The following is a 24,988-nucleotide window of genomic DNA, read 5'->3' as shown; positions in this document are numbered from 1 at the left end:
CTGGGTGATTATAAAGGTGCTCTACAGGTGTCTCCGATGGTGCTTGTTGAGTTGGCATAGATCGAGATTAGGATTTGTCACTTCGATTTTCGGAGAGGTATCTCTGGGCCCTCTCGGTAATGCACATCACTATAAGCCTTGCAAGCAATGCAACTAATGAGTTAGTTGCGGGATGATGCATTATGGAACGAGTAAATAGACTTGCCGGTAACGATATTGAACTAGGTATTGAGATACCGACGATCGAATCTCAGGCAAGTAACATACCGATGACAAAGGGAACAACGTATGTTGTTATGCGGTCTGACCAATAAAGATATTCGTAGAATATGTACGAGCCAATATGAGCATCCAGGTTCCGCTATTGGTTATTGACCGGAGATGTGTCTCGGTCATGTCTACATAGTTCTCAAACCCGTAGGGTCCGCATGCTTAACGTTCGGTGATGATCGACATTATGAGTTTATGTGTTTTGATGTATCGAAGGTAGTTCAGAGTCCCGTATGAGATCGGGAACATGAAGAGGAGTCTCGAAATAGTCGAGAGTAAAGATCGATATATTGGACGACTATATTCGGACATCGGAAAGGTTCCAAGTGATTCGGGTATTTTTCGGAGTACCATAGAGTTACGGGAATTCGCCGGGGAGTATATGGGCCTTATTGGGGTTTAGGGGAAAGAGAGAGGGGAGGTTGCGCGCCCCCCAAGGCTTAGTCCGAATTGGACTAGGGGCAGGGGCGGCGCCCCCTCCTTCCTTCTCTTTTCACTTTCCTTCTCTCCTACTCCTACTACATGGAAGGGGGAATCCTACTCCCGGTGGGAGTAGGACTCCCCTTGGGGCGCGCCTAGGAGGGTCGGCTTCTCCCCCTCCTCCACTCCTTTATATACGTGGCCAGGGGGCACCCCATAGACACACAAGTTGATCAATTGATCTTTTAGCCGTGTGCGGTGCCCCCCTCCACAATAATCCACCTTGGTCATATCGTAGCGGTGCTTAGGCAAAGCCCTGCGTCAGTAGCATCATCATCACCGTAATCACGCCATCGTGCTGACGGAACTCTCCCTCGAAGCTCTCCTGGATCGGAGTTCGTGGGACGTCACCGAGTTGAACGTGTGCTAAACTCGGAGGTGCCGTACGTTCGGTACTTGGATCGGTCCGATCGTGAAGACGTATGACTACATCAACCGCATTCTCATAAGGCTTCCGCTTGCGGTCTACGAGGGTACATAGACGATACTCTCCCCTCTCGTTGCTATGCATCACCATGATCTTGCGTGTGCGTAGGGAATTTTTGAAATTACTGCGTTCCCCAATAGTGGTATCCGAGCCAGGTTTATGCGTAGATGTCATATGCAGAAGTAGAACACAAAGGAGATGTGGGCGTGGGTATATACATATTGCTTGCCGTCACTAGTTGATTCTTGATTCAGCGGCATTGTTGGATGAAGCGGCCCAGACCGACATTACGCGTACGCTTACGCGAGACTGGTTCTACCGATGTGCTTCGCACACATGTGGCTAGTGGGTGTCTGTTTCTCCAGCTTTAGTTGAATCGGATTCAATGAACATGGTTCTTTCTGAAGATCAAAAAGCAATCACTATACCGCATTGTGGTTTTTGATGCGTAGGTAAGAACGGTTCTTGCTCAGCCCGTAGCAGCCACGTAAAACTTGCAACAACAAAGTAGAGGACGTCTAACTTGTTTTTGCAGGGCATGTTGTGATGTGATATGGTCAAGACGTGATGAGATATAAGTTGTTGTATAATATGATCATGTTTTTGTTAAAGTTATCGGCAATTAGCAGAAGCCTTATGGTTGTCTCTTTATTGCATAAGATGCAAGCGCCAAATAATTGCTTCACTTTATCGCTATGCGAGTTGCAAGAGCAATAGTTGGTGAGACGACCATGTGATGACACGTTGATAGAGATCAAGATGATGGAGATCATGGTGTCATGCCGGTAACGATAGAGATCATGACGGTGTTTTGGAGATGGAGATCAAAGGCGCAAGATGATCATGGCCATATCATGTCACATATTTTGATTGCATGTGATGTTTATCCTTTATGCATCTTATTTTGCTTAATTCGATGGTGGCATTATAATATGATCTCTCACTAAATTTCAAGGTACAAGTGTTCTCCTTGAGTATGCACCGTTGCCAAAGTTCGTCGTGCCGAGACATGACGTGATGATCGGGTGTGATAAGCTCTACGTTCACATACAACAGGTGCAAGCCAGTTTTGCACACGTAGAAATACTCGTGTTAAACTTGACGAGCCTAGCATATGCAGATGTGGCCTCGGAACACTGAGACCGAAAGGTCGAGCGTGAATCATATAGTAGATATGATCAACATATTGATGTTCACCATTGAAAACTACTCCATTTCACGTGATGATCGGACATGGTTTAGTTGATTTGGATCACGTGATCATTTAGATGACTAGAGGGATGTATATCTAAGTGGGAGTTCTTAAGTAATATGATTAAATTGAACTTTAATTTATCATGAACTTAGTCCTGATAGTATTTGCATATCTATGTTGTAGATCAATAGCTTGCGATGTAGCTCCCCATTTATTTTTCATATGTTCCTTGAGAAAATAAAGTTGAAAGATGTTAGTAGCAATGATGCAGATTGGATCCGTGATCTGAGGATTATCCTCATTGCTGCACAGAAGAATTATGTCCTTGATGCACCGCTAGGTGACAGACCTATTGCAGGAGCAGATGCACACGTTATGAACGTTTGACAAAGCTCGGTATGATGACTACTTAATAGTTTAGTGCACCATGCTTTACGACTTAGAACCGGGACTTCAAAAACGTTTTGAATACCACAGAGCATATTAGATGTTCTAAGAGTTGAAATTGGTATTTCATACTCATGCCCGTGTCAAGAGGTAGAAGACCTCTGACAAGCACTTTGCCTACAAGATGGAGGAGAATAGCTCAGCTAGTGAGCATGTGCTCAGAATGTCCGAGTACTACAATCACTTGAATCAAGTGGGAGTTAATCTTCCAGATAAGATAGTGATTGACAGAGTTCTGTAGTCACTATCATCAAGTTACTAGAACTTCGTGATGAACTATAATATGCAAGGGATAATGGAAACGATTCCCAAGCTCTTCATGATGCTGAAATCGACGAAGGTAGAAATCAAGAAAAGCATCAAGTGTTTATGGTTGACAAGACCACTAGTTTCAAGAAAAGGGCAAAGGGAAGAAGGGAAACTTCAAGAAGAACAGCAAGCAAATTGCTGCTCAAGTGAAGAAGCCCAAGTCTAGACCTAAGCCTGAGACTAAGTGCTTCTACTGCAAAGGGACTGGTCACTGGAAGCAGAACTGCCCCAAGTATTTGGCGGATAAGAAGGATGGCAAAGTGAACAAAGGTATATTTGATATACATGTTATTGATGTGTACTTTACTAGTGTTTATAGCAACCCCTTAGTATTTGATACTAGTTCAGTTGCTAAAGATTAGTAACTCGAAACAGGAGTTGCAAAATGAACAGAGACTAGTTAAGGGTGAAGTGACGATGTGTGTTGGAAGTGGTTCCAAGATTGATATGATCATCATCGCACACTACCTATACTTTCGGGATTAGTGTTGAACCTAAATAAATGTTATTTGGTGTTTGCGTTAAGCATGAATATGATTTGATCATGTTTATTTCAATACAATTATTCATTTAAAGTCACGGAATAATTGTTGTTCTGTTTACATGAATAAAACCTTCAATGATCATACACCCAAGGTGAATGGTTTATTAAATCTCAACCATAGTGACACACATATTCATAATATTGAAGCCAAAAGATGCAAAGTTTATAATCATAGTGCAACTTATTTGTGGCACTGCCGTTTAGGTCATATTGGTGTAAAGAGCATGAAGAAAATCCATGCTGATGGACTTTTGGAATCACTTGATTATGCATTAGTTGATGCTTGCGAACCATGCCTCATAGGCAAGATGACTAAGACTCCGTTCTCCGGAACAATGGAGCAAGCAACTGACTTATTGGAAATAATACATACTGATGTATGCGATCCGATAAGTGTTGAGGCTCGCGGCGGGTATCGTTATTTTCTGACCTTCACTGATGATTTGAGCAGATATGGGTATATCTACTTAATGAAACATAAGTCTGAAAAATTTGAAAAGTTCAAAGAATTTTAGAGTGAAGTGGAAAATCATCGTAACAAGAAAATAAAGTTTCTACGATCTGATCGCGGAGGCGCATATTTGAGTTACGAGTTTGGTCTTCATTTGAAACAATGCGGAATAGTTTCGCAACTCACGCCACCTGGAACACCACAGCGTAATGGTTTGTCCGAACATCGTAACCGTACTTTATTAGATATGGTGCAATCTATGATGTTTCTTACCGATTTACCACTATCGTTTTGAGGTTATGCATTAGAGACAGATGCATTCACGTTAAATAGGGCACCATCTAAATCCGTTGAGACGACACCATATGAACTGTGGTTTGGCAAGAAACCAAAGTTGTTGTTTCTTAAAGTTTGGCGTTGCGATGCTTATGTGAAAAAGTTTCATCCTGATAAGCTCAAACCCAAATCGGAGAAATGTGTCTTCATAGGATACCCAAAGGAGACAGTTGGGTACACCTTCTATCACAGATCCGAAGGCAAGCCATTCATTGCTAAGAGTGGATCCTTTCTAGAGAAGAAGTTTCTCTCAAAAGAAGTGAGTGGGAGGAATGTAGAACTTGATGAGGTAATTGTACCTTCTCCCTAATTGGAAAGTAGTTCATCACATAAATCAGTTCTAGTGATTTCTACGCCAATTAGTGAGGAAGCTAATGATGATGATCATGAAACTTCAAATCAAGTTACTACCGAACCTCGTAGGACAACCAGAGTATGGTCTGCACGAGAGTGGTACGATAATCCTTTCTAGAAGTCATGTTACTAGACCATGACGAACCTACGAACTATGAGGAAGCGATGATGAGCCTAGATTCCACGAAATGGCTTAAGGCCATGAAATCTGAGATGGGATCCATGTATAAAGAACAAAGTATGGACTTTGATTGACTTGCTCAATGATTGGCAAGCCATAGAAAATAAATGGATCTTCAAGAGGAAGACGAACACTGATAGTAGTGTTACTATCTACAAAGCTCGAATTATCACAAAAATGTTTTCGATAAGTTCAAGGTGTTGACTACGATGAGATTTTCTCACTCGTATCGATGCTTAAAAGTCTGTCCGAATCATGTTAGCAGTTGCCGCATTTTATGAAATCCGGCAAATGGATGTCAAAACTGCATTCCTTAATGGATTTCTTAAAGAAGAGTTGTATATGATGCAACCAGAAGGTTTTGTCGATCCTAAAGGTGCTAACAAAGTGAGCAAGCTCCAGCGATCCATCTATGGACTGGTGCAAGCATCTCAGAGTAGGAATATATGCTTTGATAAAGTGATCAAAGCATATGGTTTTATACAGACTTGCGGTGAAGCCTGTATTTACAAGAAAGTGAGTGAGAGCACTACAACATTTTTGATAAGTATATGTGAATGGCATATTATTGATCGGAAATAATGTAGAATTTTCTGGAAAGCATAAAGGAGTATTTGAAAGGAGTTTTTCAAAGAAAGACCTCGATGAAGCTGCTTACACATTAAGCATCAAGATCTATAGAGATAGATCAAGACGCTTGATAAGTTTTTTCAATGAGTACAGACCTTGAAAAGATTTTGAAGTAGTTCAAAATGGAACAGTCAAAGAAGGAGTTCTTGCCTGTGTTGCAAGGTGTGAAGTTGAGTAAAGACTTAAAACCCGACCACAACATAAAATAGAAAGAGAATGAAAAGTAATTCCCTATGCCTCAGTCATAGGTTCTATAAAGTATGCTATGCTATTTACCAGTCCTATTGTATACCTTAGCATGATTCTGGCAAGGGAGTACAATAGTGATCTAGGAGTAGATCACAGGACAGCGGTCAAAATTATCCTTAGAGGACTAAGGAAATATTTCTCGATTATGGAGGTGATAAAATAGTTTGTCGTAAAGAGTTATGTTGATGCAAGCTTTTTACATCGATCTAGATGACTCTAAGTCTCAATCTGGATACATATTGAAAGTGGGAGCAATTAGCTAGAGTAGCTCCATGCGGAGCATTGTAGACATAGAAATTTGCGAAATACATAAGGATCTGAATGTTGCAGACCCGTAGACTAAACTTATCTCACAAGCAAAACATGATCACCTTTGGGTGTTAATCACATAGCGATGTGAACTAGATTATTGACGCTAGTAAACCCTTTGGGTATTAGACACATGGAGATGTGAACTAATCACATAAGGATGTGAACTAGATTATTGACTCTAGTGCAAGTGGGAGACTGAAGGAAATATGACCTAGAGGCAATAATAAAGTTATTATTTATTTCCATATATCATGACAAATGTTTATTATTCATGCTAGAATTGTATTAACCGGAAATTTAGTACATGTGTGAATACATAGACAAACAGAGTGTCACTAGTTTGCCTCTACTTAACTAGCTCATTGAATCAATGATGGTTATGTTTCCTAACCATAGACATGAGTTGTCATTTGATTAACGGGATCACATCATTAGAGAATGATGTGATTGACTTGACCCATCTGTTAGCTTAGCACGATGATCGTTTAGTTTGTTGCTATTGCTTTCTTCATGACTTATACATGTTCCTATGACTATGAGATTATGCAACTCCCGAGTACCGGAGGAACACTTTGTGTGCTACCAAACATCACAACATAACTGGGTGATTATAAAGGTGCTCTACAGATGTCTCCGATGGTGCTTGTTGAGTTGGCATAGATCGAGATTAAGATTTGTCACTCCGATTTTCGGAGAGGTATCTCTGGGCCCTCTCGGTAATGCACATCACTATAAGCCTTGCAAGCAATGCAACTAATGAGTTAGTTGCGGGATGATGCATTACGGAACGAGTAAAGAGGCTTTCCGGTAACGAGATTGAACTAGGTATTGAGATACCGACGATCGAATCTCGGGCAAGTAACATACCGATGACAAAGGGAACAACGTATGTTGTTATGCGGTTTGACCGATAAAGATCTTCGTAGAATATGTAGGAGCCAATATGAGCATCCAGGTTCCGCTATTGGTTATTGACCGGAGACGTGTCTCGGTCATGTCTACATAGTTCTCGAACCCGTAGGGTCCGCACGCTTAACGTTCGGTGACGATCGGCATTATGAGTTTTTGTGTTTTGATGTAATGAAGGTAGTTCGGAGTCCCGGATGAGATTGGGGACATGACGAGAGTCTCGAAATGGTCGAGACGTAAAGATTGATATATTGGACGACTATATTCGGACATCGGAAATGTTCCGAGTGATTCGGGTATTTTTTGGAGTACCAGAGAGTTGCGAGAATTCGCCGGGGAGTATATGGGCCTTATTGGGCTTTAGGGGAAAGAGAGAGGGGAGGTTGCGCGCCCTCCAATGCTTAGTCTGAATTGGACTAGGGGGAGGGGCGGCGCCCCCTCCTTCCTTCTCTTCTCTTTTCCCTTTCCTTCTCTCCTACTCCTACTACATGGAAGGGGGGAATCCTACCCCCAGTGGGAGTAGGACTCTCCTTGGGGCGCGCCTAGGAGGGCCGGCCTCTCCCCCTCCTCCAGTCCTTTATATACGTGGCCAGGGGGCACCCCATAGAAACACAAGTTGATCAGTTGATCTTTTAGCCGTGTGTGGTGCCTCCCTCCACCATAATCCACCTCGGTCATATCTTAGCGGTGCTTAGGGGAAGCCCTGCGTCGGTAACATCATCATCACCGTCATCACGCCGTCGTGCTGGCGGAACTCTCCCTCGAAGCTCTGCTGGATCGGAGTTCGTGGGACGTCACTAAGCTGAACGTGTGCTGAACTCGGAGGTGTCGTACGTTCGGTACTTGGATCGGTCGGATCGTGAAGACGTACGACTACATCAACCGCGTTCTCATAACGCTTCCGCTTACGGTCTACGAGGGTACGTAGACGAAACTCTCCCCTCTCGTTGCTATGCATTACCATGATCTCGCATGTGCGTAGGAAATTTTTGAAATTACTGCGTTCCCCAACAGCAAGCTAGCACTAGAGATAGCCTTGAGCTTGTCCCATGTTTTATGTCTCTCTCCGACTTGTGCCTCACCGTAAACACACGTGAGTCTCCAGTCAGCATAGTTCGGTATAGCCACTTTCGCATCACATGATACTCAGAGTACCCAAAAACTTCCAACTTTATTCCATCATTCCAAAAAAGTCCCAAGCCTCTGCTACGTCCAGAGCTACTAACTACATAAGCATGATTAAATCCTAACGTACCAGCAAGACTTTCCACTTGTGCTTTTGATATTTGAGTTTCAACTATACACAGCATGGTAGGGGCAAATTGCTTCGCTAACTCGCGAAGCTCTCGAATTGTCGCGGCTTTGCCCGCGGCGCGACAATTCCAACATAGGAGATTCATTATGCTCGGCGATCCTCCACATGGGAGGTAGCCGTTTTTGCATCATGTAGTTTCTCTGGGACAACACCCTTCTTCAAACTGCTCTTATCCGAGATGACACGTGGTCTTTTCAGATCTTGCTTTGACGAGGGACTGTCCGGCACCGTTGCAGAGACAAGTGCCAAGTTGTTTTCCAAGGTTGACGGGAGGGCCAAAGTTGCACCCTCCTTTTGTCCCCCCGATGATCTCTTCCTGTTCTCCCCCACTTCAGCCATAACTGAAGGAAATATGCCCTAGAGGCAATTATAAAATTGTAATTTATATTTCCTTATATCAAGATAAATGTTTATTATTCATGCTAGAATTGTATTAACCGGAAACTTAGTACATGTGTGAATATATAGACAAATAGAGTGTCACTAGTTTGCCTCTATTTGACTAGCTCGTTGAATCAATGATGGTTACGTTTCCTAACCATAGACATGAGTTTTCATTTGATTATCGGGATCACATCATTAGATAATGATGTGATTGACAAGACCCATTCGTTATCTTAGCACGATGATCATTTAGTTTGTTGCTATTGCTTTCTCCATAACTTATACATGTTCTTATAACTATGAGATCATGCATCTCCCAAATACCGGAGGAACACTTTGTGTGCTACCAAACATCACAACATAACTGGGTGATTATAAAGGTGCTCTACAGGTGTCTCCGATGGTATTTGTTGAGTTGGCATAGATCGAGATTAGGATTTGTCACTCCGATTGTCGGAGAGGTATCTCTGGGCTCTCTTGGTAATGCACATCACTATAAGCCTTGCAAGCAATGTGACTAATGATTTAGTTGCGGGACGACGCATTACGGAACGAGTAAAGAGACTTGACAGTAACGAGATTGAAGTAGGTATTGAGATACCGACGATCGAATCTCGGGCAAGTAACATACCGATGACAAAGGGAACAACGTATATCATTTTGCGGTTTGACCGATGAAGATCTTCGTAGAATATGTGGGAGTTAATATGAACATCCAGGTTCTGCTATTGTTTATTGACCGGAGACGTGTCTCGGTCATGTTACATAGTTCTCGAACCCATAGGGTCCGCACGCTTAACGTTCAGTGACGATTGGTATTATGAGTTTATGTGTTTTGATGGACCGAAGGTAGTTCGGAGTCCCGGATATGATCACGGACATGACGAGGAGTATTGAAATGATTGAGACATAAAGATTGATATATTGGACGGGTATATTCGGACACCGAAAGTGTTCCGGGTGATTTCAGAGAAAACCGGAGTACCATAGGGTTACCGGACCCCCCGAAAGAACTAATGGGCCACATGGGCCTTAGTAGAGAGAGAGAGGGCCGACCAGGGTAGGCCGTGCACCCCTCCCCCTTTGGTCTGAATTGGACTAGGGAAGGGGGGCGGTGCCCCCTGTCGGTGTCAAAACCGGCGGATCTCGGGTAGGGGGTCCCGAACTGTGCGTCTAAGGCAGATGGTAACAGGAGGCAGGGGACACGATGTTTTACCCAGGTTCGGGCCCTCTTGATGGAGGTAAAACCCTACGTCCTGCTTGATTTATTCTTGATGATATGGATATTACAAGAGTTGATCTACCACGAGATCGGAGAGGCTAAACCCTATAAGCTAGCCTATGGTATGATTGTATGGTGTGGTTGTTGTCCTACGGACTAAAACCCTTCGGTTTATATAGACATAGGAGAGGCTTAGGGTTACACAAGGTCGGTTACAAAGGAGGAGATATCCATATCCGTATTGCCTAGCTTGCCTTCCACGCCAAGTAGAGTCCCATCCGGACACGAGACGAAGTCTTCAATCATGTATCTTCATAGTCCAACAGTCCGGCCAAAGGATATAGTGCGGCTGTCCGGAGACCCCCTAATCCAGGACTCCCTCAGTAGCCCCTGAACTAGGCTTCAATGACGATGAGTCCGGCATGCAGTGTTGTCTTCGGCATTGCAAGGCGGGTTCCTCCTCCGAATACACCACAGAAGAATTTGAATACAAGGATAGTGTCCAACCCTGCAAAATAAGTTTCACATACAACTGTAGAGAGAATAATATTTCCACAAATCTAATCTGCTGACATGTTTCGGCAACATGACATCATGTCGTGGCCCGGTGATTATTCGAACCGTTTCTTTTAACTAGCCCCGCACATAATGCAAGGCAGTTTCTTGACACGTCTTGTCAAAGCAGAGATCGTGTCCCTCTTATTACGGGATTATCATCAATACGGGCGTGGGTAACCCAACCGCGCCATCAATTACGGCGCTTGGGGGATAAGCGAGTTTTACCAGGCTAGTGGGGGCGCATAGTTTCGGCCGCCCTTATAAGGGGATAGGGTTTAACCTTTCTCTACCCACGCCTTCTTCCTCCTTGCTCATCCATTCTCGCGCACTCGAGCTCCAATGCCCAAGTCCACATCCTTCCCCTCAACCTTCTCCAAACATGTCCGGATCGGGAGGCAAATGGATGGCTTCCTCCATCACGGAGGGACACATCAAAAAGCTGCACGGGGCCGGATACTTAGCCGCGAATATCGTGCATCGGCTGCCCGCTGCGGGGCAAATCGTCCCTACCCCGGAACCTCACGAGAGGGTAGTTTTCCTCCACCACTTCCTCCACGGACTGGGGTTTCCCCTCCATCCATTCGTCCGTGGTCTCATGTTCTACTACGGGTTGGACTTTCATGATCTGGCCCCGAACTTCATCCTCAACATTTCGGCATTCATCGTCGTGTGTGAGGCTTTCCTCCGCATCCGACCCCACTTCAGCCCGTGGCTGAAGACCTTCAATATCAAGCCAAAGGTGATGGGAGGCCAACAAGCGGAATGCGGTGGAGCCATGGTGGGCAAGATGCCCAATGTTATATGGCTCGAAGGCTCCTTCGTGGAGACCATAAAGGGATGGCAATCGGCGTGGTTCTACATCACTGAGCCGCGCGACACCAACTGGGTGGTGGCCCCCAAGTTTCGATCCGGAATCCCCACGCGGCTCACCTCCTGGAAAGAGAAGGTTCTTCTCGGACTATTAGACTATGAAGATACAAGATTCAAGATTGTCTATATGCGTATGCAGGCTTCGCGCCAAATAATTGCTTCACTTTATCGCTATGCGATAACAATAGTTGCAAGAGCAATAGTTGGTGAGACGACCATGTGATGACATGTTGAAAGAGAAGGGTGGTGGTCCTGCTTCAGTGGAGCTGGACGGACTCCAGAAATGTATCCGGAATATGGCAAGCAAGAAGCAAGCTTGTCAACATAGTCCAGGTCATGCTCTTCCGCCGGATCCTCCTGTGTCTACAACGGGATTTTAACTTATGGGAGTTCGACCCGGCCCGGCACCAGACCCTAAGCGAGCTCTTCGACACGACGCACAAGGACGTCTGGAGGGTGTTGTTCAAGGGCGTCGAGGTCCCTCCTTCTCTTACCAAGGACCGCGGGCTAAGCGCGAAGCGCCTAGCGCATTCGGTGAGTTCTATACATCCGGTAGGATATTTATTTCCCCTAGCTTAACCATGTGCGGGGTCTGAGCTCCATGCCTTTGACAGGACTGGGTGGAAACGTTGGGGCAGATTAACTGTCCGGCCCCTCTGCTCGAAGACACTGCGGACGCTCTCCTGATGGAGATGCTGACTCCGGCTTCTTACAAGGTGCCAGAGAAGACCAAGAAGGCCAAGGGAACCCGAAAGAGTTCCCGGCACCAGGTGGTATCGGGCTCATCATCCGATAACTCCGCGATGCACTCCTCCCCCGAAGACGAGGAGGAAGATGAAGATTCTCCCCCTTCAGTCGGGGGAGACAAGAAAAGGAAGGCCGCCCCGACCGGGGGGGGGGGGGGCGAAGGGTCCAAGAAGGGGAGGACCCTCCTTCCGGACTACTCCACCACCGCCGCCAAAGGCAAAGACAAGTGGCTGCTCAGGGCCGAGCCCCTGGCGAAGTTGTAAGTATTCGGATACCAGAGTAACTCATAGCATACCTTTGTCGCACTGCTTCTCCTAACGCCGAATATGATTATGCAGACCGCCCCAAGCCCGTATCGACGTATCTTCGTCGGGCGGCTCCTTGGACTCGTCAGATATGGATAGCGATTCACTTTCGACTGCCACCTCCCCTTGCCCTACGGACAATGCCGAGGTATTGTCTCAAGAGGCACCGGGTCGAGGGGAGACAATCCCGGAGGCACCTCAGAGCTACCTTCCGGACTCCAGGAGCAGAGGGAGTAAGGCTCCTGAGGGCTCCGAGTTCGGCCCTCAGCCGAACACCGCGTCGGAACCTCCAGTGGTTCCAGACTCAGGCAGGCGGCCTCCTTCCAAAAGGGGCAAGACGCCTGTGCCGGTGACCTCTGCCCATCCAGGGGCATCGGACAATCTGTTGGGAGCGCTTCGCAGTGCTTCCATCGACGAAGAGCACCGCACTATTATGAGTGCGGTGACCCAGAAGGTTCAGTCCGTCAAGAGCGGACTGACTGAAGCCTGTGCCAGCCTTCTAACAGGCTTTGAGGTAAGTATTTGAAATATAGGAAAAATATTACTGCATAGACAGTAGCCCCTGATGCTCTATTCGGTGTTCACAAAGAAAAGCCGAATAGGGGATCAAATAATATCGCAGGAGTCTAATATAAGTATGTCTATATGCGTATGCAGGCTTCGCTGCTGGCCTCTGCCGCACTGACTGCGGAGGTCGCTGCACTGAAGCAGGACCTCGAAGGGTCCAAGAAAGAGCTCGGCCTTGCCAAGAGGCAGCTCGAGGAGAACAAAGGTAAGTAGTACCTAGTCTATGGATATATATATAAAGAATGCGATTGCAAAATGACAGGATCATCGTGAATTTGCCAGGGGCCACGACCGAAGTGGCAACCCTGAAGCAAGCGCTATCCGAGGCCAAAAACAAAGCGGCCCAGGAGCGCACCGAGTGGGAAAAACAAGAGGCACGGGTGGGCGAGCTACAGCAAGAGCTCCACGCTCTCGTGACGAAGCACGAGGCGTTGGAGCTTGACTTGAAGACATGAGAGTCCGAGCTTGCCGCGGCCCTTGAGAGTGCAAAGAGTGCCAAGGCCGAAGCCCAAAAGGCCCTCCAGGAGATTGATGCGATGAAGAAGATAGCGGCGGGTAAGGAATTCTATATGCAAAGCAAGCATGTGAAAGTAAATTACTTGTTACTTACCTGAATCCGGAGCTCTCCAGGAGCATTCACAGATTTGCCCCGCAGCGTGTCGGATGCCGCATAGTTTTACCAGGCCGAGGAGGGAAGCTCAACGGAGAAGCTGTTCTGGTCTCAGTATACTAGGACCGAACACCCGATGCCTCTGAGCGACCAGCTGAAGCAACTAGTCGAGCTACACAAGGCGGCCGAACAGGCCATGAAGGGCTTTATAGTCCGGATGTGGCCTGGTGACGCCCTTCCCAACAGCTACTTCGGCCTGGTGAGGCGGCTTGTGGATGCCTGCCCACGGCTGGAAGTCATCAAGCGGTCTGTCTGCATCGAAGGTGCACGCCGGGCTTTCGCCCGTGCGAAGGTGCACTGGGCCAAGATGGACGTCGTGAAGCTGGTGAAGGAAGGGCTGTCGCAGGGCAAGGAGCATCGCCACCCCGAGATGTACTATGAGGGTTTCCTGAAGGGTGCCCGTCTCGTAGCGGACGAGTGTACGAAAGATGTAATATTTGAGTAAACTTGCTCGTGTAATCCCGTATTATGAAAACATGTTCATATGCGCTATGCAACGCTTGTTTGAATTTAAAATATTACCTTCTATTCGGCTGTTTATCAAATCTGAGAGATGGATAGTCGTCGGCTTCTGCCCCCACGCCACGAGTGCTGGGGTGTTCGGGATAAACCTGAGCACTCTTGTTCCCATTTTGGGTCCTTCGAGGGAGGTGCTCAGCACAACGAACAACGCAATCGGACTATAATGCGTTATCACTCTCACTTAGCCATAGAATTCTACAATTTTAAATTTCGGCAAAGCCCCTAGTATTCGAAAGGCCGAATTCGGGGCGTGATACACGCCTTAAGCCGGACAGAGCCGACTCCTCGCTCTAAGCGACATAAGTCTTTAGGGACTTGAAACCTCTTGAACAGCGACCAGTCTCTCGCCTTATCATGACAGTCAGTTTTAGCTTTCTCTACTCAGGTGCTTAGCCTAGCAAAACCGGGGCACAATCGCAGTAGTTCTCCCAGTGCTACCTTAGCCGATATAGCAGAACGTAAGGTACCAAAACATGGGAGCCGGGCAAACCCAACTATTGACACAAGACATGATTCGGAGCTGATGCATATAATGCTATAAGTTCGGGGTGCCGCACTGTTGAAAGTGTTCAGACTTCTCACGCCGCATTATGGGGTATGCTTAAGCCCCTGGCGTATTGGCCGTACTAGAGTGTACGGGTGCTAGATGTCATGAATGAACATATATATATATGTATATAGAAAGGAAGAATGCAATAATAGTCTTAATGCTATGCATTGTTTATTCAAAAAGGTGCGTTAAAGCAGGATGATACAAGTAGTGCGATAAGCAAAAAGTAGGACTATTTGAAATGTCCCTTCCAAGGGCAAGCTGAGGAATAGTATTAAAGCAAATATTTCACTCGTTATCGTAATCCACCTGAGAGTTCCGTGGTGTGACGTAGCTTTCTGCCTTCCTGCATCATGTGTTCGGCAATCATGCTGCCGTACAAGGTTTCCAGAGATTAAAGTCCTGAAAGAGAAAAATAAGAAAGCAGGAAGCCCCTAGTGTGGTTTAAGCCGTGACTTGGAGCGTGCCGCAGTCGTGCCCCCCTCCCCGCCTGTGCCCATGGTATTTTTAATGCGTAATTATGTACGTGTGGCACGGATTTCGCCGTTTGGCTGGGACCGGGGTGAGGGCCGCATTGCTATGCGAGCTCGAAACGTGCCAGGCGGTCCTGTTGCCGATTACTCCGGGCGCGCTTGAAGATGTCCGGGTCCTTAATCGCCGAACTAGTGGATTGCCTTAAGAGGCTGCTTTGCGCTTCCGCTGCGAGGGCCGCAGTGTGCTCCTCCGTGCGGAGAGAGCGCTCTGTGTTTCCATTGACTGTGATGACCCCCCGAGGTCCTGGCATCTTGAGCTTGAGATATGCATAATGCGGTACCGCATTGAATCTCGCAAATGCGGTTCGCCCGAGCAGTGCATGGTAGCCACTGCGGAATGGGACTATGTCGAAGATTAACTCTTCGCTTCGGAAGTTATCCGGAGATCCGAAGACCACTTCCAGTGTTACTGAGCCTGTGCAATGGGCCTCTACACCTGGTATGACGCCTTTAAAGGTCGTTTTTGTGGGTTTGATCCTTGAGGGGTCTATACCCATTTTGCGCACTGTGTCCTGATAAAGCAGGTTCAGGCTGCTGCCGCCATCCATAAGGACTCGAGTGAGGTAAAATCCGTCAATGATTGGGTCTAGGACCAATGCGGCGAATCCGCCATGACGGATACTAGTGGGGTGGTCTCTGCGGTCGAAGGTGATCAGACAGGAAGACCATGGGTTGAACTTTGGGGTGACTGGCTCCAGCGCATATACGTCCCTGAGCGCATGCTTCCACTCCCTCTTGGGGATGTGGGTTGCGTATATCATGTTCACCGTCCGCACTTGTGGGGGGAACCTCTTCTGTCCTCCGGTGTTCGGCTGCCGGGGCTCCTCCTTGTCATCGCTATGTGACCCCTTATCTTTGTTTTCGACATTTATCTTGCCGGCCTGCTTGAACACCCAACAATCCCTGTTGGTGTGGTTGGCTGGCTTGTCGGGGGTGCCGTGTATTTGGCATGAGCGATCGAGTATACGGTCCAAACTGGACGGTCCCGGAGTGCTTCTTTTGAATGGCTTTTTCCGCTGACCGGGTTTAGAGCCTTTGAATCTGGCATTGACTGTCGTATCCTTGGTATTGTCGCTGTTAATGCGGCGCTTATGTTTGTTGCGATGTGACCTGTCATTGCCGTCCTTAGTATCCGAAGTACCATGGTTCTTTGATATGTTATTACTGCGAGCCAGCCAGCTGTCTTCTCCCGCACAAAAGCGGGTCATGAGTGTCGTGAGGGCTGCCATAGATTTTGGCTTTTCCTGACCAAGGTGCCGGGCGAGCCACTCATCGCGGATGTTGTGCTTAAAAGTTGCTAGGGCCTCTGCATCTGGACAGTCGATGATTTGATTTTTCTTTGTTAGGAACCATGTCCAGAATTGCCTGGCCGATTCCTCTGGCTGCTGAATTATGTGGCTCAAGTCATCGGCATCTGGTGGTCGCACGTAAGTGCCCTGGAAGTTGTCGAGGAATGCGGCTTCCAGATCCTCCCAACAGCCAATGGACTCTGCTGGCAAGCTATTGAGCCAATGTCGAGCTGGTCCTTTGAGCTTGAGTGGGAGGTATTTAATGGCGTGTAGATCATCACCGTGGGCCATGTGGATATGCAGGAGGAAATCCTCGAACCATACTGCAGGATCTGTTGTGCCGTCATATGATTCTATATTTACGGGTTTGAAACCCTCTGGGATTTGATGATCCATTACTTCGTCTGTGAAGCATAGGGGGTGTGCGGTGCCTCTGTACTGGGCTATGTCGCGACGCAGCTCGAATGGGTCTTGCCCGCTGTGTTCGGCCCGACCGGACTTACTTTTACTGTATCTGACGTGATGATTATCGTCTCGCATAGTGGCGCGCCCTCGTGATCCGTAGATCGATCTTGCATGTTTTGCTTTGTCCTCCAATACGTCTCGTAGGTCTGGCGTATTTCCCCATGCCTTTTTATTTGAATGGCGTCGGGGTGTGGGCTGAGCTTTTGGCTGGAATGCCTCTCTGTCGCGGCCATGAGGTGGCCGATTAGCCGCGTCATACGCCGGGGATGTAGGTTTCGGTGCTTCCTCCTCCAGTCGGGGTAGCAACCTGCACTTTGGGTAACTCTTGGAGGGGCGTTTGAGTTTATATTCCTCGGCCGCTAGGACTTCAGTCCATCTGTCAGCTAGCAAATCTTGATCAGCTTGAAGCTGTTGTTGCTTTTTCTTAAGGCTATTTGCCGTGGCTATAAGCCGGCGCTTGAAGCGCTCTTGTTCGACGGGATCCTCAGGCATGACGAATTCATCATCGTCGAGGCTTGCCTCGTCTTCGGAGGGAGGCATGTAATTATCATCCTCCGCCTCTCCATCTGCTGCTCTCTTTGGAGGGCTGGCTTCTCCATCCTCCCACCCTAAATCTTGCTGGAGGGGATTTTTGCCGTCTTCGGCACTGTCCGGAGTGCTATTATCTCCTGCGCCGGTATCACCGCTTTTGCCTTGGCGGGACTTAGAGCGGCGCCGCTGACGCCGGTGCTTGGGTTGCTTCTTGGAGGGGTCATCCCCCGTTGTCTCATCGCCATTGCCTTCTTTGGGTGTGTCCACCATGTATATATATCATATGATGAGGTGGTTGTCCAGTGCCCTGTGGGCAGTGGTTTCTCTTCGTCTCCTGCATCGTCGTCCATACCGTCGATGTCTTCGGAGTCGAAGTCGAGCATGTTGATTAAGTAGTCGACAATGGCTACTAAGTGGGTGGTGGGTGGGCAGCGAATTTCTTCGTCATACGCATCCCAATCCCGCCAGACATAGTTTGGCCAGGATCCTCCTGACAAGGAGAGAGACCTTAATGAGTTCAGTATGTCGCCGAAGGGCGAGTGCTGAAAAATATCCGCGGAGGTAAACTCCATGATTGGCGCCCAATCGGATTCGATAGGAACGGGCGCAGGTGGTTCGGAGTCCGTGGCCGGAGAAGGATCCGGCAGTTTGACGACACGGCTCTCATGAAGGCTAAGGTCGATATTCGGCTTGATCGCCGAAGAGGATACGACCTCCGTGGCGGGGTCTATCCACCCGTCCATGGATGGCGCAACTGGCTCTGAATTGAGGGTCGGAGCGGCTGCCGGTGCCATTTCTCGAACATTGTCCAATGGTAGAGCTAAATCATACTCATCGTGACCGCGTGGCGCCCAAGGCAGGGGCTCGAATCCGTCGAAGATCAAGTCTCCGCGGATACGGCCGTGTAGTTTAAGCTTCTAAACCTGACCTGGTGGCCAGGGGCGTAACTTTCGATCTGCTCCAGATGGCCAAGCGAGTTGGACCGCAGTGCGAAGCCGCCGAACACAAAGATCTGTCCGGGGAAAAAAGTCTCACCCTGGACTTCACCGCTATCGATGATCATAGGAGCCATCAAGCCTAACGGCGATGACACAGAGGAACTCTCAATGAAAGCACCAATGTCGGTGTCAAAACCGGCGGATCTCGGGTAGGGGGTCCCGAACTGTGCGTCTAAGACGGATGGTAACAGGAGGCAGGGGACACGATGTTTTACCCAGGTTCGGGCCCTCTTGATGGAGGTAAAACCCTACATACTGCTTGATTTATTCTTGATGATATGGATATTACAAGAGTTGATCTACCACGAGATCGGAGAGGCTAAACCCTAGAAGCTAGCCTATGGTATGATTGTATGTTGTCCTACGGACTAAAACCCTCCGGTTTATATAGACACCGGAAGGGGCTAGGGTTACACAAGGTCGGTTACAAAGGAGGAGATATACATATCCGTATTGCCTAGCTTGCCTTCCACGCCAAGTAGAGTTCCATCCGGACACGAGACGAAGTCTTGAATCTTGTATCTTCATAGTCCAACAGTCCGGCCAAAGGATATAGTCCGGCTGTCCAGAGACCCCCTAATCCAGGACTCCCTCACCCCCCTTTCCTTCTCCCTCTCCTCCTTCCTTTTCCCCTCCTAGTAGGAGTAGGAAAGGGGAGTCCTACTCCTACTAGGAGGAGGACTCCTCTCCTGGCGTGCCCCAAGGGCCGGCCGGCCTCCCCCCTTGCTCCTTTATATACGGGGGCAGGGGGCACCCTAGAACACACAAGTTGATTGTTTCCAGCCGTGTGCGGTGCCCCCCTCCAACATAATCCACCTCGATCATATCGTAGCGGTGCTTAGGCGAAGCCCTGTTCCGATAGCATCATCATCACCGTCATCATGCCGTCGTGCTGATGAAGCTCTCCCTTGACACTCTACTGGATCATGAGTTCGTGGGACGTTACCGAGCCGAACATGTGCAGATCACGGAGGTGCCGTACTTTCGGTACTAGGATCGGTTGATCGAGAAGACGTACGACTACATCAACCGTGTTGTCATAACGCTTCCGCTTACGGTCTACGAGGGTACGTAGACAACACTTTCCCCTCTCGTTGCTATACATCACCATGATCTTGCGTGTGCGTAGGAATTTTTTTGAAATTACTGCGTTCCCCAACAGTGGCATCCGAGCTAGGTTTATGTGTGGATGTTATATGCACGAGTAGAACACAAAGGAGTTGTGGGCGTGGGTATATACATATTGCTTGCCGTCACTAGTTGATTCTTGATTCGGCGATATTGTTGGATGAAGCGGCCCAGACCGACATTACGCGTACGCTTACGCGAGACTAGTTCTACCGACGTGCTTCGCACACAGGTGGCTGGTGGGTGTCAGTTTCTCCAAATTTAGTTGAATCGGATTCAATGAACATGGTTCTTTCTGAAGATCAAAAAGCAATCACTATACCGCGTTGTGGTTTTTGATGCGTAGGTAAGAACGGTTCTTGCTCAGCCCGTAGCAGCCACGTAAAACTTGCAACAATAAAGTAGAGGACGTTTAACTTGTTTTTGCAGGGCATGTTGTGATGTGATATGGTCAAGACATGATGCTAAATTTTATTGTATGAGATGATCATGTTTTGTAACGAAGTTATCAGCAACTGGCAGGAGCCATATGGTTGTCACTTTATTGTATGAAATGCAATCGCCATGTAATTGCTTTACTTTATCACTAAGCGGTAGCGATAGTCGTAGAAGCAATAGTTGGCGAGACAACCTTAACGATGCTTCCATGGAGATCAAGGTGTCAAGCCGGTGACGATGGTGATCATGACGATGCTTTGGAGATGGATATCAAAGGCACAAGATGATGATGGCCATATCATATCACTTATATTGATTGCATGTGATGTTTATCCTTTATGCATCTTATTTTGCTTAGTTCAACAGTAGCATTATAAGATGATCTCTCACTAAATTTTAAGGTATAAGTGTTCTCTCTGAGTATGCATCGTTGCTACAGTTCGTCGTGCCGAGACACCACATGATGATCGGGTGTGATAAGCTCTACATTCACATACAATGGGTGCAAGCCAGTTTTGCGCACACAACATACTCGGGTTAAACTTGACGAGCCTAGCATATGCAGATATGGCCTCGGAACACTGAGACTGAAAGGTCGAGCGTGAATCATATAGTAGATATGATCAACATAGTGATGTTCACCATTGAAAACTACTCCATCTCACGTGATGATCGGACATGGTTTAGTTGATATGGATCACGTGATCACTTAGATGATTAGAGAGATGTCTATCTAAGTGGGAGTTCTTAAGTAATTTGATTAATTGAACTTTAATTTATCATGAACTTAGTAACTGATAGTATTTTGCATGTCTATGTTGTTGTAGATAGATGGCCCGTGCTATTGTTCCGTTGAATTTTAATGCGTTCTGATGTCTACTACACAACCTTCTTCTTGTAGACGTTGTTGGGCCTCCAAGTGTAGAGGTTTGTAGGACAGTAGCAAATTTCCCTCAAGTGGATGATCTAAGGTTTATCAAACCGTGGGAGGCGTAGGATGAAGTTGGTCTCTCTCAAACAACCCTGCAACCAAATAACAAAGAGTCTCTTGTGTCCCCAACACACCCAATACAATGATAAATTGTATAGGTGCACTAGTTCGGCGAAGAGATGGTGATACAAGCTCTGTTTTCGAGTCGCTCGACTAGTCGCGACTAGTCGTCGACTAGTCGACGAGTCGCCAGTGCAGGAGCGACTCAGGCTCTCGACTCGACTCCTGGCATGAGTCGAGCGACTCGAGCGACTAGTCTCGACTAGTCACGACTAGTTGCTGTGTCTGAGTTGAACGACTCACTATTTTGGGCCCCCAACAGTTATGTGTTTTTAACTATATTTGCTTGGCCCATCAGCCCATCCCACCCCTGGAAACCCTATAGAGGATCCACCCCCTCACCATGACCTAACCTTCTCCCTGGCGGCTGCCTTCCCTCCTCCCCTGGTTGCTGCTGGTGGTGTGCTCCTCCTCCCCTCCTCCTCTGGTTGTTGCTGCTGCTGATGTGTTCCTTCCCTCCTCCTCTGGTTGCTGCTGCTATGCTCCTCCACTCATCCCCTGGTTGATGTTGCTGCTGTTGTGCTCCTCCACTCCTCCCCTGGTTGTTGCTGCTACTGTGTGCTCCTCCCCTGGTAACTTGGTAAGTACTATCATGTATCCCTTTTCCTTTCTTTTCCTTTTGCTCTGATCTAGATGCTTCTGCTGCTGGGAGGACCTCTAGTGTTTCTGCTAGGTAGCTTAGGGCTTGATTTGGTGAAAAAACAACTAAGTGGAGTTATCTTTCCTTATATCACAGATTCACTGCAAGCACCATGTCCTCCCAGCCCGAGATAGCCCAAGTTGTTCGATCAGCTCAAGCTGCAGAAGAAGCTGATGAGCACTATGATCCATTCAAAGATCCTAAGAGGAGGCCAACAAAGAGCAAGGATCCAGCAGGGAAATATGCATTCTGGCCAGATCTTAACAAGAGGTTGTTGCTGCAGTGTAATTTGTGCGGCAAGCAAATTACCTCTGGACCTTGTAGGATGAAGAAACACCTTGTTGGGGGGTTTACAATTGTGAGTATGTGCACCAAAACAACCCCTGCAATTCGAAAGGAGATGCACGACTACTTGAAGACTCGCTCATTCCGTTTCAAAAATCTTGATGGAGATGAAGGTGGTGAAGAAGATGGTGAAGGTGCTGAACAAGAGAACTGTGCAGGAAGTTCAAGAGCTTCCAACTCCAACTCCAATGCCTCCACGAAAATGAAATCAGAGGGGACTACTCATTTGGCAGCGACGATGGCAAAGAAGCAAGGAAAGTCCATTGCAGATTAGATTCGGAAGACATCGGAAGAGGTGGCCGAGAGACATATGTCAAAGGGCACTCAAAAGAACATGAAGGATTACAACAAGAAGACAAAGGAGCAAAAAAATGATGTAGATGGTCATGTAGCTGACTTTTTGTATGAGAATTGCCTTCCACTCAATATTGTCAATTCAAGGAGTTGGGAGATTCTATTAGAATCTATAGGGCAGTATGGCTCTGATTATATATCTCGTACTTATCATCAAGTGGGGGAACCATTGCTAGAGAAGGCAAAGATCAAGACCGACAACTTGAAAGGGAAGCATGAAGTTGCATGGAAAGAATATGGTTGCTCACTCATGTCAGATGGCTGGACGGACATGACCGGGCGGCACTTGATCAACTTCCTCGTCAATAGTCCAGAAGGTACCTTCTTCTTAGGGACAGCCAATGTTTCTTCTGAAACAGTTGATGCAAATCTGGTGGAAAAGCTGTTGAGCGAACAAATTGACGCAATTGGCCCTGAATTGGTAGTCCAAGTAGTTAGCGATAATGGGTCTAACTACAAGGCAGTCGGTAGACTTCTAATGGAAAAGTATCCTACAATGTATTGGACACCTTGTGTTGCCCACTGTTTGGATCTTATGCTAGAGGACGTTGGGAAGATCAAAGAGTTCAGCCATTGCATTGCTAAAGCAAAGAGAACACCCGGATTTATTTATGCCCATGGAAAGGTTCTTGATTTAATGAGAAGCTTGAATGGTAAGCAAGAAATTGTGAGGCCTGGAGCAACTCATTTCACTACGTCATTCCTTACTTTGGCAAGCATGTGGAAGCAAAGACAAACATTGAAAACTCTCTTTGTTAGCCCATAATGGTATGCAAACAGATTAAAGGACAGCGAAGGAGGGAAGGCGGCTGAAGCAACTGTGATCTCCGTGTCATTTTGGCAATCAGTGGAGCATTGCATGAGAGCTTCACAACCACTTCTTAGAGCTTTGAGGAGCGCTGATGGTGACGAGACTTCGGCTATGGTAGAAATGTGGGCAGCCATGGATTTTGCAAAGACACACATAAAGGAAGCTCTGACACATAAGCCAAACCTCCTAGGTCAAGTGGTAGCTATTGTTGATAAGAGGTGGGATAATCAGATGGAACAAAAGCTACATGGGGTTGCTTTGTTCTTGAACCCAAATAAATTCTTTGCCATTAAGGAGTCCAACAGAAGACAAGCTTCCCGTCTCTGTTCAATGTTCAATGATGTGCTATGGAAGATGGTGCCCGATGATGAGCAGCAAACAACTATAAGTAGGGAAGCTGATGACTATGAGCTGGGCAGTGAATGTTTCTCAAAGCCATTGTCAATTAAAGACCGTGACAAAAAAATCCCTTGTAAGTATAAATTTTATGGCAGCTTGTGTCTTCTTGTTCAGCTCAATTACTCCACTAATTGCTGGTTATTGTGGCCTTCTCTTTAATGTGGGACTTCTTGGTTTTGTAGTTCTTTGGTGGAATGCTTATGGTGGCCTTGCTTTTGACCTCCAAACTCTTGCAAAGTGAATCATTAGTCTATGCTGTTTAGCATCCGGCTGCGAGTGCAATTGGAGTGTATTTGCTCATGTAAGTAGCCATTAGTTGGCTGGTTTGATAGGCTAATTGCAGTAGCTTCTCACATATTTGTGTGCTTTCAGATCCACACCAAAGGGAGAAACCGTCTAGAGTACAAGAGATTGAACAAGCTATCATATGTCTCGTACAACCGGAAAATGGAAGCTAGGTTTCAGAATCTGCGTGACCAAGGTTCTAAAGCAAAGAAATCTAGTCCACTTGCCTTAGAAGAATTCGAATGGGATAATGAATGGGTTGATATCAATGCTGAAATGGTACATGAAGATCAAGCTCAAGTCATGGACGGTGAAACACCACTACTTTGGTCTCAGGTTGATGAAGCCATGGCTGTATCAACTTCTCTAGCAGGCCGCAACTATCCTAGGAGAGCATGTGGTGATCCTAGTGAGTCTATTGCACGACCCATAGGCCCTTATATCACCTACACTCGGAACAATGCAAGAACAAGGCTGGTTGTGCATAATGAAGAGTAGAGGGCTGAATTAGAAGCGGCAGAATATGACACAGACATGGAGAGCAGCAATGAAGACGATGTTTAATCACCAGATGATGAAGACACAGATTTTCAGCTTGAAGACATGGAGCTTGAGGCTTGATTGCTTGAAGATTTAAAGTGTTGAACTTATTTCCTTCCATTTGAATCTGCCATTCATGTTTTGGTGTTGAATACTTGAAGTGTTGAACTTATTTCCTTGCATTTGAATCAGGTTGCATTTACTTAATGTACCTACTAACTACTACCCTACTACCTACTTCTTAACTCACGTCTACTCGTCGCCATGTCGACTCCTCGACCGTGAGTCTAGACTAGTCACGACTAGTCTAGAGTCGCCCCCCCCCCCGAGCGACCCGTCGACTCGTCGACTCGGAAACATTGGATACAAGTGCAATA

At 47.0% G+C, this 24,988-nt stretch overlaps 1 protein-coding gene across 1 annotated transcript; it reads left to right on the top strand.

Annotated features, from left to right (window-relative positions):
- Window positions 1-22,556: 22,556 nt before the first annotated feature.
- Window positions 22,557-24,569, top strand: LOC147958845 (uncharacterized). The gene is made up of 4 exons (XM_087532331.1): window positions 22,557-23,062; window positions 23,357-23,859; window positions 23,969-24,023; window positions 24,119-24,569. Exons 1-4 carry the CDS (start codon window positions 22,557-22,559, stop codon window positions 24,567-24,569), a joined length of 1,515 nt encoding a protein of 504 aa, XP_087388457.1.
- Window positions 24,570-24,988: the final 419 nt, after the last annotated feature.

This window comes from Triticum urartu, chromosome 7A, assembly GCF_056163025.1.
Source record: "Triticum urartu cultivar PI428250 chromosome 7A, HENAU_Tu73, whole genome shotgun sequence".
Lineage (NCBI taxonomy): Eukaryota > Viridiplantae > Streptophyta > Magnoliopsida > Poales > Poaceae > Triticum > Triticum urartu.
Note: the sequence above shows the minus strand (reverse complement) of the source record. Positions and strands in the feature narration are given on the sequence as shown.